Source organism: Urocitellus parryii, chromosome X, assembly GCF_045843805.1.
Source record: "Urocitellus parryii isolate mUroPar1 chromosome X, mUroPar1.hap1, whole genome shotgun sequence".
Taxonomy (NCBI): domain Eukaryota; kingdom Metazoa; phylum Chordata; class Mammalia; order Rodentia; family Sciuridae; genus Urocitellus; species Urocitellus parryii.
This window is the reverse complement of record NC_135547.1, coordinates 371,064-385,698: the sequence shown is the minus strand read 5'-3', so window position 1 is coordinate 385,698 and position 14,635 is coordinate 371,064. Positions and strand designations below refer to the sequence as shown.

Here is a 14,635-nt window from a genome sequence, read left to right as displayed (position 1 = left end):
AAAATTCCATCCAATGAAGGTCGAGGGGGACAGCATTCCAAGGTCAGGGGCAGTGATTGGTCTCAGGATCAATGGTCAGTCACACCCCCACACGGACAGGCCCTCGCACCAGGAGAGGGTGGGGATTAGTTCGACAGTTTAGCCAGAACGCCTCACACTCAATCAGGGAGGTGCCCAATCACGTGTGAGAATGGCTTCCCACACCCAGCCCTTTTTATTTTTTCATTTTGAGATAGGGCCTTGCTAAGTTGCTGAGGCTGGCCTCGAATTTGTGATCCTCCTGCCTCAGCCTCCAGAGTCACTGGGATTTCCGGCGTGTACCGCCACACCCAGCAGGAAAAGCATCTATTGGCTTTCACTCTGTGGAAGTCATTGATAATTTTGGTAGGAGAGTGATTTCAATGGCATGATGTGGGTAGAGGTCAGAAAGCAGTAAGTTGCATGTTTAGAAGAAAACAGAGGAGAGAACAAGTATGTTATTCCCATCAGTCTTGGCTATGAATGAAAATGTAGACTCTGGAGTCCAGAAGAGGCTACAGGGTTGTACTGAAATTTAATATTCTGATAAAGGTAAGCCAGATTGGTGCCACTGGGAAAGTGATACCTTTCATTCATATTGCTATTCCTTGTGATATTGACATTTTAAAAAGGACTGAATACTGAACTAAAAGAAATCTTGGTGGTCATCTACTCTAATCTCTTTTTATATATGAAGAAAATGAAGCACAGAAAAGGAAAGAAAAGGGACTTATGTTTAAGGTTGGCATGAAAAAATTCTCAGATCATTTTATTCTCCTCAGATTTTCTCTTTGTCACCCTTTTCTTAGTTCATAAATGGTATCATACTTCCTAGTTCTTTATTTAAAATTCACGTTTTTAATTTTGTAATAATAATAGACTTACAGGAAGTTGCAAAAAATAGTACAGAGAGTCCCATGCACCCTTTACTCATTTTCCTCCAATGATAAGGTCTTAATTGTAGTACAACTTCAAAATCAAAATAGTGACAATGGTATAATATTGCTAAATAGACTACAGAATTTATTAAGTTTTACCAGATTTTACATGCATTCATATCTGTATTAGTCTATGTATTTTAGCACAGGTATAGATTTATGTACTCAATACCATAATTGAGATACAAAACTATTCCATCAGCACACAGGAACTCCTTTGCCATCCTTGTATAATCATACATATGCCACACCCCAATTAGTCTCTGGCGACCATTAATCTATTCATTCTATAATTTTGTTATTTCAAAAATGTTATATGAACACTATTGTACAGTATGTGAACTTTCAAGATTCTTTTTTTTTTTTTTTGTCATTCACCACACATAATACCCCTGAGGTCCATTTACGTTATTGTTAATTTCATTACAGAGCAGTATTCCATGATATGGACAATTTGTTTAACCATTTACCCATTGCAGGACATCGGAGTTGTTTTCAGTTTGGGGATATTATTAATACAGTTGCTATGAAAATTATTGTATGAGCTTTTGTGCCAACATAGGTTTTCATTTCTCTGGGATAAATATCCAGGAAGGCAATTGCTGGTTTGTATGTTAATATATGTTTAACTTCAAAAGAAATTTCCAATCTCTTTTCCAGAGTGGCTGTACCATTTTATATTCCTATCATGAATATATGAGAAGTATAGTTTGTATCCTCAAAACCATTTTCTCTTTAACCATTCTAAAAAGTGTGTAAGTCATATATCATTGTGGTTATAATTTACATTCACTGATAACTTATGAAGTTCAACATCTTTTCATGTGATTACTTGCCATCCATATACCCTCTTTGATGAATGTTTATTCATATCTTTTGCTCATTTTCTAATTGGACTGTTTTTTTACTGTTGAGTTTTGAGCGCAATACTCCAAATTGATCAGATATTCTATGGTTTGCAAATAATTTCTCTCAATCTGTAGCTTGTATTTTGTTCTTCTTAAAAAATTTCTTACAGAATCAAACTTTTTAATTTTGATGAGGCTTAATAAACGTCTTCTCTTATGTATTGTGCTTTTGAAGTGAAGTTGAAGAACTTTTCTCCTGAAGATTGTTCTCCTGTTTTTTTTTTGTTCTTTTTTTTTTTTTTTTTTTTACAAATGTTGTAGCTTTACATATTATATTTAAGTCCATGATACATTTTGAGGTAACTTTTATATAGAATTTTTAGTGAGGTTTAGGTTCTTTTTTTTTTTTAAAAAAAATGTGTATTCAATTGCTTCAGCTTGATTTCTTCATTGAATTGTCTTTGTTATGTTTGTCAGATTAGTTTGGCATATTCGAATATTCCTATGGGTCTATTTCTAGGTTCTCTTCTGTTCCATTGTTTTATGTGTTTATCCCTCTGGCAACACTTTAACATCTTGATTACTGTAGCTTTCAGTCAGGTAATGTGAGTCCTCCAACTTTTTCTTCATCAAAATTGATTTAGCTTAATCAATTTTATACTGGATATTTTCTTCTGTCCTAAAAGGAAAGAAAAAGATTAGAGAAGAAATGGGCAGTTGAAACTTACATAAGTATGCTAAGAACAGTTAGGCAGTTCATGCAGATTTCTGAGTTCTACACCCTGAGACAGAGTTTGATCTCCAATTGTTTTTGATACAATTGGTTCTAGATTCTTTTAAAACAATAATATAGGGAGAAACCAGAAAAGAAAAACCAAAACTCAAAAGCAACCTTTATCACTGTTGTTGGGATTGAGGCTCTCTGTTTTCTTTGTTTTCAACCTCTTCCAATTCCCACTTTATTTAAACTCTTAAAAAGCGCTCTACCACTGACCTACAACCCCAGCCCTCCCCCAAACTATTTTCTGAAGATGCATTATCATTTGTGTCTATACATGATACAAATAATATAATCAAACTTTTAAAAGTATGTTTCTGGAAAAATACTTAGCAGAAATTTGTAGATAGACAGGTTCTTCTCAATAGCACTTTGCTTCAGAGTCAAATATGCTAGAACACATCTATTTAAGAAGGACGGCTATATAGGTTCAACCTTTGGTAAGTGTATCAGAATATATATTGTAGAGATCAAGAAAGAAGACATGAAGCTGGGTGCAGTGGCGCATGCCTATAATCCCAGTGGCTCAGGAGTATGAGGCACGAGGATCGCGAATTCAAAACCAGCTTCAGGAACTTAGGCCCTAAGAAACTCAGTGAGACCCTGTGTCTAAATATAAAAAAAAAGGCTGGTGATGTGGTTCGGTGATTGAGTGCCCCTGTGTTCAATCCTTGGTACCAAAAAAAAAAAAAAAAAAGGAGGAGGAAGACATCAGACATATGTTTCTTAATAAGGGCAAAGAATAGAGGTAAGATATTGACAAGTTACCTATACTTCCTCCCACCAACCCTAGTATACTATTTACTTGTCCAACATAAGCATTATAACTACAAAATAGAAACATAAAATACTCTTATTCCTTTAGCTGATTGCGTTTAGTGTGTAGGTATATGTGAAAATCAAAACTTTCAAGTTTAAAAAGGAGATAAAATAATCATTTAAAATTCATTCCCCAGATATTTTGCTCAAAGATATCCCTTGCAAATGACCTCCCACAGCCTTTTAAAAAATAACTTTCAGAGGAGGGTGTTAGGTCGGTGGCGGCGACTTGGTGGCGACTTGGTGGCAACTTAGAACAAAGCAGCCCTCACCGGAAGAACATCAATCAGATGCCGGCATTTCCGCCTGTCAATCAGCCAGATCTCCTGGCTAATGCCTGTCAATCAACAGGACCCCCCTGGCCAATCCTGGAGTTTAGCCAACTCCCCTGACCAACTTCAAGGGGGCAAGGGACCCTAGAAACACCTTTTCCTGTCCCAAGCCCTTCCCTTCCTGCTGTAAGCCCCATAAAAGTCCAGTCCCCTCGAGCTTCCATGCTGTTTCTCCTCAGACCCTTCCCCTGTCCCCTCTGTGGGTCTGATCGAGTTCCACCGGGGAGTGATGTCTCAATAAAGCCTCCCCAACCTGATCTGACAGAGGGAATGGGGAAATGCTGGTGAATGAAATCTACTAAATTATACCATGTCTATATACAAATATACTGCAATGAATCCTTATATAAAATCATATTGCACTAATTAAAATACTAATATTAATACTAAGAATAATGGAAGAGATCAGTAATGTAGAGCAAGCAGGTCAGGGGGAGGGAGGAGGGGAGAAAAGGGAAGGAACTAGGGAATGACACTGACCAAATTATGTTATGTACATGTATAAATATGACATAATTAATCCTATTATGTATAATTATAAAGCACCAATTAAAAATATAACCAATTAAATCATCTAGCATAAGCCTTTTTTTTCTTTTTTTGGTACCAAGGATTAAATGCAAGGGCACTGGCCACTGAGCCACATCCCCAGCCCTATTTTATATTTTATTTAGATATAGGGTACAGGGTCTCACTGAGTTGCTTAGCACCACACTAAGATGCTGAGGCTGGCTTTGAACTTGTGATTGTCTCAAGTCTCCTGAGCTGCTGGGATTACAAGTTTGTGCCACTGCTCCCAGCTTGCATATGCCCTTTTTAGGCTAGTTATAAGTAGGAAGGTTTCCTAAGCTCTAGTGAAATTTTTAGGATGGCATCTTATGTTTACTGCATGAATAAAACTTATCTATTGGGGTATAAAAAATGCTATTCCATTGTCTGCTTACAAGTGAGGTGTGTGCATTTGGGGATGATGTTCAGTACAAAGTTAAAAAGAAAATGCTTTTTACCCCATTTGTCTCCTCCTTTATTCTAGGGAGTAAAGTTCTTGCATAAGTTCTTCTTTTTCTTGTTGTAACTCCTGCAAATGCTGTTGGTTTTGCTCCAATCTATCCTCCAACCACTGTAGGAGAGGCCCGCTGACTGCTGACATCTGACTGCACAGATTCTTGGTAAACACTTTAATAGGAAAAACACAGATTAAGTGGGTAGGGTGTGGTTGGAGGAGGTAGGCACTGGGACTGTGCCTTTGGGGTATATATTTTGTATTTGGCAAGTGGAGTCTCTTTCTCTGTTGCTGATCAGCATGTGAGCTACCTCCCTCCAACACACTCTTCCAACATGATATTCTGCTTCACCTTGAGCCCCAAGGAATGGTGCCAGCTCTCTATAGACTGAGACCTGTGAAACCATGAGCCCTCAAATAAACGTTTCCTCCTCTACAATTGTCTTTGTCAGGTCTTTTGGTCACAGCAATAAAAAAGGCTGACTAAAACATAAATCTTACCTGAACCATTATGGATCTTGGTTACTGAGTCCAGATGTGTAAGGCTAAAGGGATAAAATAGCTACAGTTAGTAGCAAAGAAGCACTAAAGGAAAACAAAATGGTTTCGAACAAAATGAAAACTGTGGGAGTCCAACCTCCCACATGACTGAGTTAACTCCCCTGCTGGACGATGTGGCATCAGACACCCAAGCTGCTAGACTGCCCCACTCTTCTAGGGTTCGAGTGACTTGTGTCTTCCTGCCCAGGCTTCTCTTCCTTACAGCTCCAAGGGTTTAGCTATGCTCACCTGTTCCTTGTGATATAACCCCTTGCCCTGTTTAGGATAGAATCTTCCATGGAAGTGCCTTGTGTGTGTCCCCTCCTCTTACTGTGCCCTTGGGTGTGGCCTACCCAGGTGTCAGTCAACCTGCTGACAGTGGCCATCATGAAGATGGACTCAGCCCCTTGAAACCTGACCCCTTGCCTCATTTGAATAGCTGCTCCTCAATAAAAGGGGTCAGCACGTGCTCTCGCTCTCTTTCTTCCTGCGGACCCTTAAGGTCAGATGAGCCATCACAGCGACCACAAAGAAAAAGGTATGTGTGCCTCTTGTTTTCCAGGAGTGAGCCCTGACCTGAGCCTTTTAGTCGCGAACACAAACCTGGCAATAAACAACCCAGGCCTTTGCATGATATTCAAGTTCCCATTATTATTATTTTTTAAATTTGAGATGGGGCCTTCTGAAGTTGCTGAGGCTGGCCTTGAACTCACAATCCTCCTGCCTCAGTCTCCCAAGCAGCTGGGATTACAGGTGTGTACCAACATGCCGGGCTCCTATTGTTATTATTAATTTTTAAATGATTTGGGGGATGTGATTTTATTTAAGTCACTGCTTCTCACTCACTGAAGCCTTGATATAATACATGTTCATTGCACAAGACCCAGTGCTTGCCAACAGAGATACTAAGATGTTGTAGTTTATCTTGTTTTCATAACCAAAAAGAAAAATATCCTACCCCTTGTATGATCCAAAGAAGATTGTTATCCTACAGTATAAGAAACATGGTTAGGGACTGTTATAAAGCTTTCTCAGAGAGAGATGAAAGACAAGGGAATCACGTGAGTCGAGATGCTACAGATAAAAAGACTAGGCCTCAAGAAGTAGAAAAGAGGGACAAAGAGAGGCTCTACCTGTGAATCCTCCTATATGCATCCTGTTCCTCCTGACAAAGGATCTTGGGCAGCTCCACTGCTGATTCAAGGCATACTTTTCCAATGGTGACATGGGGTACAATATGGATTGGAATTTCAATTCTTTCATACCTGCAAGGCAACCAGTTCAGGTCAGTTTTTGATCCTTAAGATATAATCAGAAGTTCTGTATAGTTTTTTAATTGACTCTAGGATATGGCATACTTCAAAGATTGACTCCATCAGATTCATAAACGGTCACTTGTTCTAACTCAGTGTTCACTAGCAGCCCTCATTTCCCACTATCTCCTGGGGGAAAAGGTAAGAAATACACATATACTTGCAATTTCATGTTACAGTGGAAGAACCAGGTATATATGTTACTAAGACCAACCAATTCACCTCTACACACTTCTCATATTAAATACACCTAAACTCTTGGGCTCAGCCAAGAATCCAGGTTGAGGACACTTGCTATAAAGAGGCCCATTGGTACATGGTGATAAAGCAGAATAAGATCTAATTCCCTGTTCTCTTTCCCACACAAGAACATGTGTCTACATCCCATAGCACAACCTAAATGGAGCACAAATATTGAGGAATTACAACCTTCCCTCCCCTCCCCATAACCATGTAGTCAGGAAAAAATTCATGAAAGAACATGCCATATCTGCTATATGCTTTTTGTTTTAGCACCAGGGATTGAACTTAGGGGTGCTTTACCACTGAGCCACATCCACAGCCCTTTCCATTTTTTATTTTGAGACAGGGTCTTGCTAAGTTGCTTAGGGCCTTGCTAAGTTGCTGAGGCTGGCTTTCAACTTGTGATCCTCCTGCCTCAGCCTCCAGAGATGCTGGAATTACAGGTATGTGCCAGGTGCTTTGAAGAAGGCTCTTTGGAATACTACAGAGTGACTATCATTGCTGATGGTTCCAACAATATTGAAGAAGTCAGTCTACAGGTATTCATTTGAATTTGTCAAGAGCATGGACAGAAATGATTCCAGAAGTCTACTGGCTTTGGATATACATCATCTTAATAAATTGCTAGAGGAAGCTTCTGCAGCTTCTGTTAGTTTACTTGATACTATAATGAGAACCAAGGAAGGTAGAGAGCTGCTGTTAATGAACTAGATTTTGGACCAAATAAAAGAGCATTTGTTATATAAATCATTGGAAAAACTACTGATTCAATCAGGTCAATAAATGGGAAAGCAAGAAAATTCATAGATATGAACTTCAGAGTTTAAGACAATTTTCCTGGAAAGGTACTTTCTGATTTCAGAGGAGGAAATTCATTTATTTACTTTTTAATATTTTATTTTTTAGTTACACTTGGGCACAATACCTTTATTTATTTATTTATTTATTTTTATGTGGTACTGAGGATTGAACCCAGGGCCTTGCACATGCTAGGCGAGCGCTCTACCACTGAGCCACAACCTCAACTTCCAGAGAACGAAATTTAAAGGATAAAAAGTTCAAGAGAGTTTTTATAACGCAAGAGTGCTGTGGATACAATGGCAATTTTAAATGAATCATGATCACGAGATGGACCTGAGTAGAGACCAGTACTGATACTTCTCCCTGTCTTGCATCTGACTTATCTCGGGACATAGACAGCTTTGCTTGGGTAAGCAGAAACCAGTGTGGATTTTAACAATCATGCGTGTGTATGTGACAGACTGCAATCTGCAGAAGCCCTAAACACAGAATTAACTCTCCTTCCTGTCCATTTTGACCAACAGGACTTCCTAAGAATGTGGAATCCTAGGATGTTGGGATTTGTGTTAAAAAGCAGATAAATCTTCATTATTTCATGTTTTTTAGCTCTAAAATTCCTGTTAGGAGGTGGAAAATGGATAATCATAGGGCAGAACTTACTCTGTGCTTGTATTCCAGGAAACCAAAGTAAACCAAAAAATAACTAAAGTAGCAACACAGTTCCGACATAGACAATCTCTGATTGGATGGAAGTGATAAGCTTCCTATCTGAGCTGCATGATATAAGAAAGGGCACACCTCTCCAGGAAATAGTATTTAGTCTAATATCTAGTTTACTTAATAATTAAGGATATTTATGTACCAAACATCAGAGCTCCTAAATATAAAGAAGCAAAGTTTGACAGAATTGATGGTAGAATTAGCAATATAATAATAGCAAGAGATTCAATACCTAAATTTCAAAAATGGATAATACAATAAGACAGAAGGTAAATAAGAAAGTAGAGGACTTTGACAACACTATATACCAACTGAGCCTAATGGACTATACAGAACAAGCCAATGAACAACAAAAGGATACATAGTCTTCTCAAGTGTACATGGAACTCTCTTTGGGATAGACCACATGTGAGACCACAAAGCAAGTCTTAATAAATTTTAACACTGAAATTATAGAAATTATGTTTTCTAATCACAGTCTAAGGAAATGAGGAATGAAGAGCTGGAGGAAACTAGAAAATCCACAGAAGTGTAAATTAAACAGAATTAAACACATTGCTTTTAACCAATATGTTAAAAAAAAAATCATATGATGAAACCATGAATCAAATGAAAACCTAAAAAGGCAACATAGTAAGCCTCATGTGATGAAGAAAAAGCAGTGCTAAGAGCAAATCACAATATTACTTTTATAACTGTGAACATGTACATTAAAAAAGAAATCTCAAATCAATAATCTAACTTTGCACCTCAAGCAAGTAGACACAGAAGAACAAAATAAACCTAAAGCAAGCAGAAAGAAATAGTAAAGATTAGAGATTAAAGGAATAGAGAATAGAAAATCAATAGAAATATCCCTGATTGAGTTAGATGCAAAAAAAATCCTTGATAAAATATCAGCAAATCATATTTAATAACATTAAGAAATTGTATAAAAAATAGAAATCATCTGATGCTAAAAGATTTTGCTTAATGACCAAATTGGTTTTATTCCAGGAATGCAAGTATGGTTTAACATACTCAAATCAATAAATATAATTAGTTACATAAATAGAATTAAGGACAAAAATCACTTAGGCATCTAAACATATTCAGAGAAAATCTCTGACAAAATTCAGCACTCATTTACAATAAAAACATTAGAGAAACTAGGGATGGAAGGAACTTATTTCAACATTACAAAGGCTATATACAAAAAACCTCAAAGCTAACCTCATATAGTGCTAGAAATTATGGTCAGAGGAATTAGGCAAGAAAAGGAAATATAAGGGATAAAAACAGAAAAGGAAGAAGTCAAGTGATCACTGTTTACAGATGATATGATCCTATACTTAGAAGATCCAAGAATCTCCACCAAAACACTGTTAGAGCTAGTAAACAAATTTGGCAAAGGAGCATCTAACAAAATCAACATACAAAAATCAATATTTTCCTATATACCAACAATGAATCTGCTGAGGAAAAAAATCAGGAAAACAATTCCATTCACAATAGCCTCAAAAACAAACCCTAGGACTAAATCTAACCAAGGAGGTGAAAGACCTCTACAACGAAAACAGAACACTGAAGAAAGAAATTGAAGAAGACCTCAGAAGATGAAAAGACCTCCCATGTTCATGGACAGGCAGAATTAATATTGTTAGAATGGCTGTACTACCCAAAGCAATATACAGATTCAACACAAAGCCTATCCAAGGAACAATGACATTCTTCAGATAACTAGGGAAAAAGTCTCCTAAAATTCATTTGGAAGAATCAAAGACCCAGAATAGCCAAAGCAATTCTGAGCTAAGACAGCCATGCTGGAGGCATCACAATAACTGACTTTAAGTGATACTACAGAGCTATAGTAAGAACACTGCATGGTACTGCCATACAAACAGAGACATAGACCAGTGGTACAGAACAGAAGACACAGAGACAAACCCACACAGAAACCGTCATCTGATCCTTGACAAAGGTGCCAAAAACATACACTGGAGAAAAGACAGCCTTTTAACAAATGGTGCTGGGAAAACTGGTTAGCCATATGTTGAAGAATGAGACTAGACACTTACCTCTCACCCTGCATAAAAAAATCAACTCAAAATGGATCACAGACCTAGGAATTAGACCACAAACTATGCAACTCCTTGAAGAAAATGTAGTGTCCACAGTCCCATATAGGTACAGGCAACAACTTTCACTGAGAAAATAATGTCAAGAGTTAGTAAATGGGATGGCATCAAATTTAAAAACTTCTGCATGACAAAGAAAAAATCTATGGGAGAAAGTCTCTGCTAGTTACTCTCTGGATAGAGGATTAATATTCAGAATACATAAGAAATTAAAAAACAAAACAAAAACAAATAATCCAATTAACAAATGAGCAAATGAACTAAACAGACACTTAAAAGAAGAAATAAAAGGGCCAACAAATATATGAAAACATGTTTAACATCATTAACAATTGGGGAAGTGCAAATCAAAACTATATGGAGATCTCATCTTATTTCAGTTAGAAAGGCAGCCATCAAGAATACAAACAATAATAAATGCCAAAGAGGATGTAGAGAAGAAGAAACACTTTTACACTGGTGATGAGATTGTACATTAGTATAGGTACTATGGAAATCACTGTGGAGGTTCTTCAAAAGAATAAGAAAAAAACCACCATGGGACCCAGCTACACAACTCCTTGGCATTTATCCTAAAGAATTAAAGTCATCTTACTATAGCGATACATGCATGCTCATGTTTATAGCATCACAATTCACAATAGCCAAACTATGGAACCAGCCTAGGTGTTCATCAACAGATGAATGGATAAAGAAAATGTAGTATGTATACACAATGAATTTTATTCAGCCATAATGAAGAATGAAATTATGTCATTTGCAGGAAAATGGATGGAACCTGAGAGCATCATGTTAGGTGAAATAAGCAAAACTCAGATAATCAAGGGTCATACTTTTCTCTCACCTGTGGGAGCCAAAGAGGTAAAAGGAAAAGAATGGAAAATTTTTTCTGGGAATAGAAATAACTAGTAAATGTAGAAGGAATGACAGAATCAGAATACTATCATTTGACAACCACTTTAGTAATGAATAATTTAGGAAAGATCATCACTTAATGCTAAAATTCCTCCCAAGAATCTTAAAGAAAAAATACCATAAATAGAGATAAAGAAGGTTACTGTATAATAATCAAGTGATCAATTCAATAAGGAGATAAAACAATTGTAAATGTATATGCTCTTAATGCCAGAGCACCCAATTTTATAAAACAAATACTATTGTAACTAAAGGGTGAGATAGGATCCAATACCATAATACTGTACTTTTACCAATGGACAGATAATCCAGATAAAAATCAACAAAAACCTCAAAGTTGAACTATACTATATATCAAATGGATTTAACATTAATAGGACATTTCATCTAATAGCTGCAGAATACATGTTCCTTTCTTTAGCACATGAAACATTCTCCAGTGTATATGTACATATATTCTCTCTCTCTCCCTCCCTTCCACACACACACACAGCCACAAAACAAGTCAACAAATTTTAATAATCATATCATGGCCAGGTATAGTGGTGAACCCCTGTAATCCCAGCAGTTTGGGAGGCTGAGGCATGAGGATTGTGAGTACAAAGCCAGCCTCAGCAACTTAGCAAGGTGCTAAGCAACTCAGTGAGACCCTGTCTCTAAATAAAATACAAAATAGGGCTGGGGATGAGACTCAGTAGTCGAGTGCCCAAATTCAATCCCAGATAACAAAATAAATAAATAAATAAAGTAAATAAATCATATCATGTATCATCTGACTATCATGAAATAAAACTAGAAATCAACAACAAAAGAAAGTTTAAAAGCTATCCAATTTCACAGAGACTTAACAAGTTGCTACTTAATGAACAATGACTCAACTGAAGCAAAGCAAAATTTAAACATTTCTTGAAAAAAATGAAAATAAAAAAAATTATTGGTAGAAATATTTCAAGAGCCAGGAATGGTGGCACATGCTTGTAATCCCAACAGCTCTGGAGGTAGGAGGATGGAGAGTTCAAAGCCAACCTCTGCAAAACAGTGGCACTAAACAAATCAGTGACACCCTGTCTCTAAATAAAATACAAATAGGGGGCTGGGGTTGTGGCTCAGCAGTACAGTGCTTGCCTAGCGCATGGAAGGTCCTGGGTTCAGTCCTCAGCACCACATAAAAATAAATAAATAAAACAAAGGTATTTTGTATATATATAGCTAAAAGAATATTAAAAAAAAGAAATATTTCAAATAACCTGACTATGCATCTCAAGGACCTAAGAAAGCAAAATTAGAAGAAGAAAAAAAATAACAAATATCAAAGTAGAAAGAAATGAGACTAAAAAATTAAAGTAAGAAATAAGAAAATCAGTGAAAGAAAGAGGTGTTTTTTAAGAACATAACCAAAATCAACAAAATTTTAGCTAGACTAACAAAACAAAAAACAGAGAAGACCCAAGTAAATATTTTTTTAATATTTAATTTTTAGTTGTAGTTGTACACAATACCTTTATTTTATTTATTTATTTTTATGTGGTGCTGAGGATCAAACCCAGGGCCTAGCATGTGCTAGGAGAGTGCTCTACCACTGAGCCACAATCCCAGCCCTACAAGTAAATAAAATTAAAGATGAATAAGGAGACATTACAAATGATATCACAGAAATGCAAAACAGCATTAGAGACTATTACAAATTCATGCCAACAAATTAGTAAACTTAGAAGAAATAGATAAATTTCTGAATACATAACCTATCAAATTTGAATAATGAAGACAGAAAACCCCAACAGATAAATAGTGAGTAGTGATGTTTAATCCATAATAAAGTCTCTCAACAAATAAAGGTCCAGGACTGGATGGTTCCACTGCTGAGTTCTACCAAACTTTTTTTTTAAATATAATTTTTATACCTTTATTTATTTATTTTTATGTGGTGCTGAGGATCAAACCCAGGGCCTTGCACGTGCTAGGGAAGTGCTCTACCACTGAGCCACAACCTCAGCCCTCTATCAAATTTTTAAGAAAGAACAAATACCAATTCTTCTATTCTGTTCCATAAAATTAAATGGAGGGAATTCTTCCAAATTCATTTTATGAGGTGACTATTATCCTGATACTGAAATCACATAAAGACACAGAGAGAGAAAGAGAGAGAAACTATTAGCGTGATGTCTCAAATAAAAGTAGATGTAAAAGTTCTCAGCAAACTGAGTTCAACAGCATATCAAAAAGATCATTCATTATGATTAAGCTAGATTTTGCTCAAGCATATAAAGATCATTAAACATATACAATTCATTTTTTTAAAGAGAGAGTGAGAGAGAGAGAAGGAGAGAGAGAGATAGAATTTTTAATATTTATTTTTAGTTTTTGGCGGACACAACATCTTTGTTTGTATGTGGTGCTGAGGATTGAACCCGGGTGCACGCATGCCAGGCGAGCGCACTACTGCTTGAGCCACATCCCCAGCCCCAACATATACAATTCAATAAATTAATTCAATACTTTACATCAACAAAATGATGGACAAAAATCATATCTATTTCTGGAGATGGAGAAAAAGCATTTTAAAAGTATTTTTTTAGTTGTCAATGGACCTTTGTTTATTTATATGTGGTGCTGAGAACTGAACCCAGTGCCTCACATGTGCTAGGCAAGTGCTCTACCACTGAGTGATAACCCCAGCCTGAGAAAAAGCATTTTTTATCTACACTGAACAAATTGACTGCAGAAGCAACACCTCAATATAATTAAGACTAGCTATAAGAAACCCACAGGGGGCTGGGGATGTGGCTCAAGTGGTAGTGCGCTCACCTGGCATGCACGAGGCACTGGGTTCGATCCTCAGCACCACATAAAAAAATAAATAAATAAAGATTAAAAAAAAGAAACCCACAGAATGGTTGGAGTTGTGGCTCAGTGGTAGAATGCTCGCCTAGCATGCACAAGGCACCGGGTTCGATCCTCAGCACCACATAAATGTAAAATAAAGATATTGTATCCACCTAAAGCCTTAAGAATAAATATTTAAAAAGAAACCCACAGAAAACATCATAGTAGCATGATGAATCTGGAATAAGACAGGGTATGCACTCTCACCACTAATATTCAACATGGTACTAGAAACAACTAGAGCAATTGGAAAGACAAAAAAAGAAGAGGCATAACAATAGAAAGGAAGGAAGTCAAATTATCCCTGTTGCAGATGACATGATTCTAATACAAAAAAACTAAAGACTAAAGGACTATTATAACCAAT

At 36.7% G+C, this 14,635-nt stretch overlaps 1 protein-coding gene across 4 annotated transcripts in view; it reads right to left on the bottom strand.

The window, feature by feature from the left end:
* Positions 1-1,018: 1,018 nt before the first annotated feature.
* The window catches only part of Brcc3 (BRCA1/BRCA2-containing complex subunit 3), a 39,205-nt gene continuing 25,588 nt past the window's right edge, over positions 1,019-14,635 (bottom strand). For all 4 annotated transcript variants that reach the window (XM_077793701.1, XM_077793703.1, XM_077793702.1 and 1 more), the window contains 4 exons: positions 6,410-6,541; positions 5,238-5,281; positions 4,741-4,909; positions 1,019-2,483 (listed from right to left, as the gene is read on the bottom strand). In XM_077793701.1, coding sequence (XP_077649827.1) covers positions 4,758-4,909; positions 5,238-5,281; positions 6,410-6,541 — 328 coding nt within the window. In that variant the 3' untranslated portion in view covers positions 1,019-2,483; positions 4,741-4,757. The remainder of the gene's footprint in view (positions 2,484-4,740; positions 4,910-5,237; positions 5,282-6,409; positions 6,542-14,635) is intronic.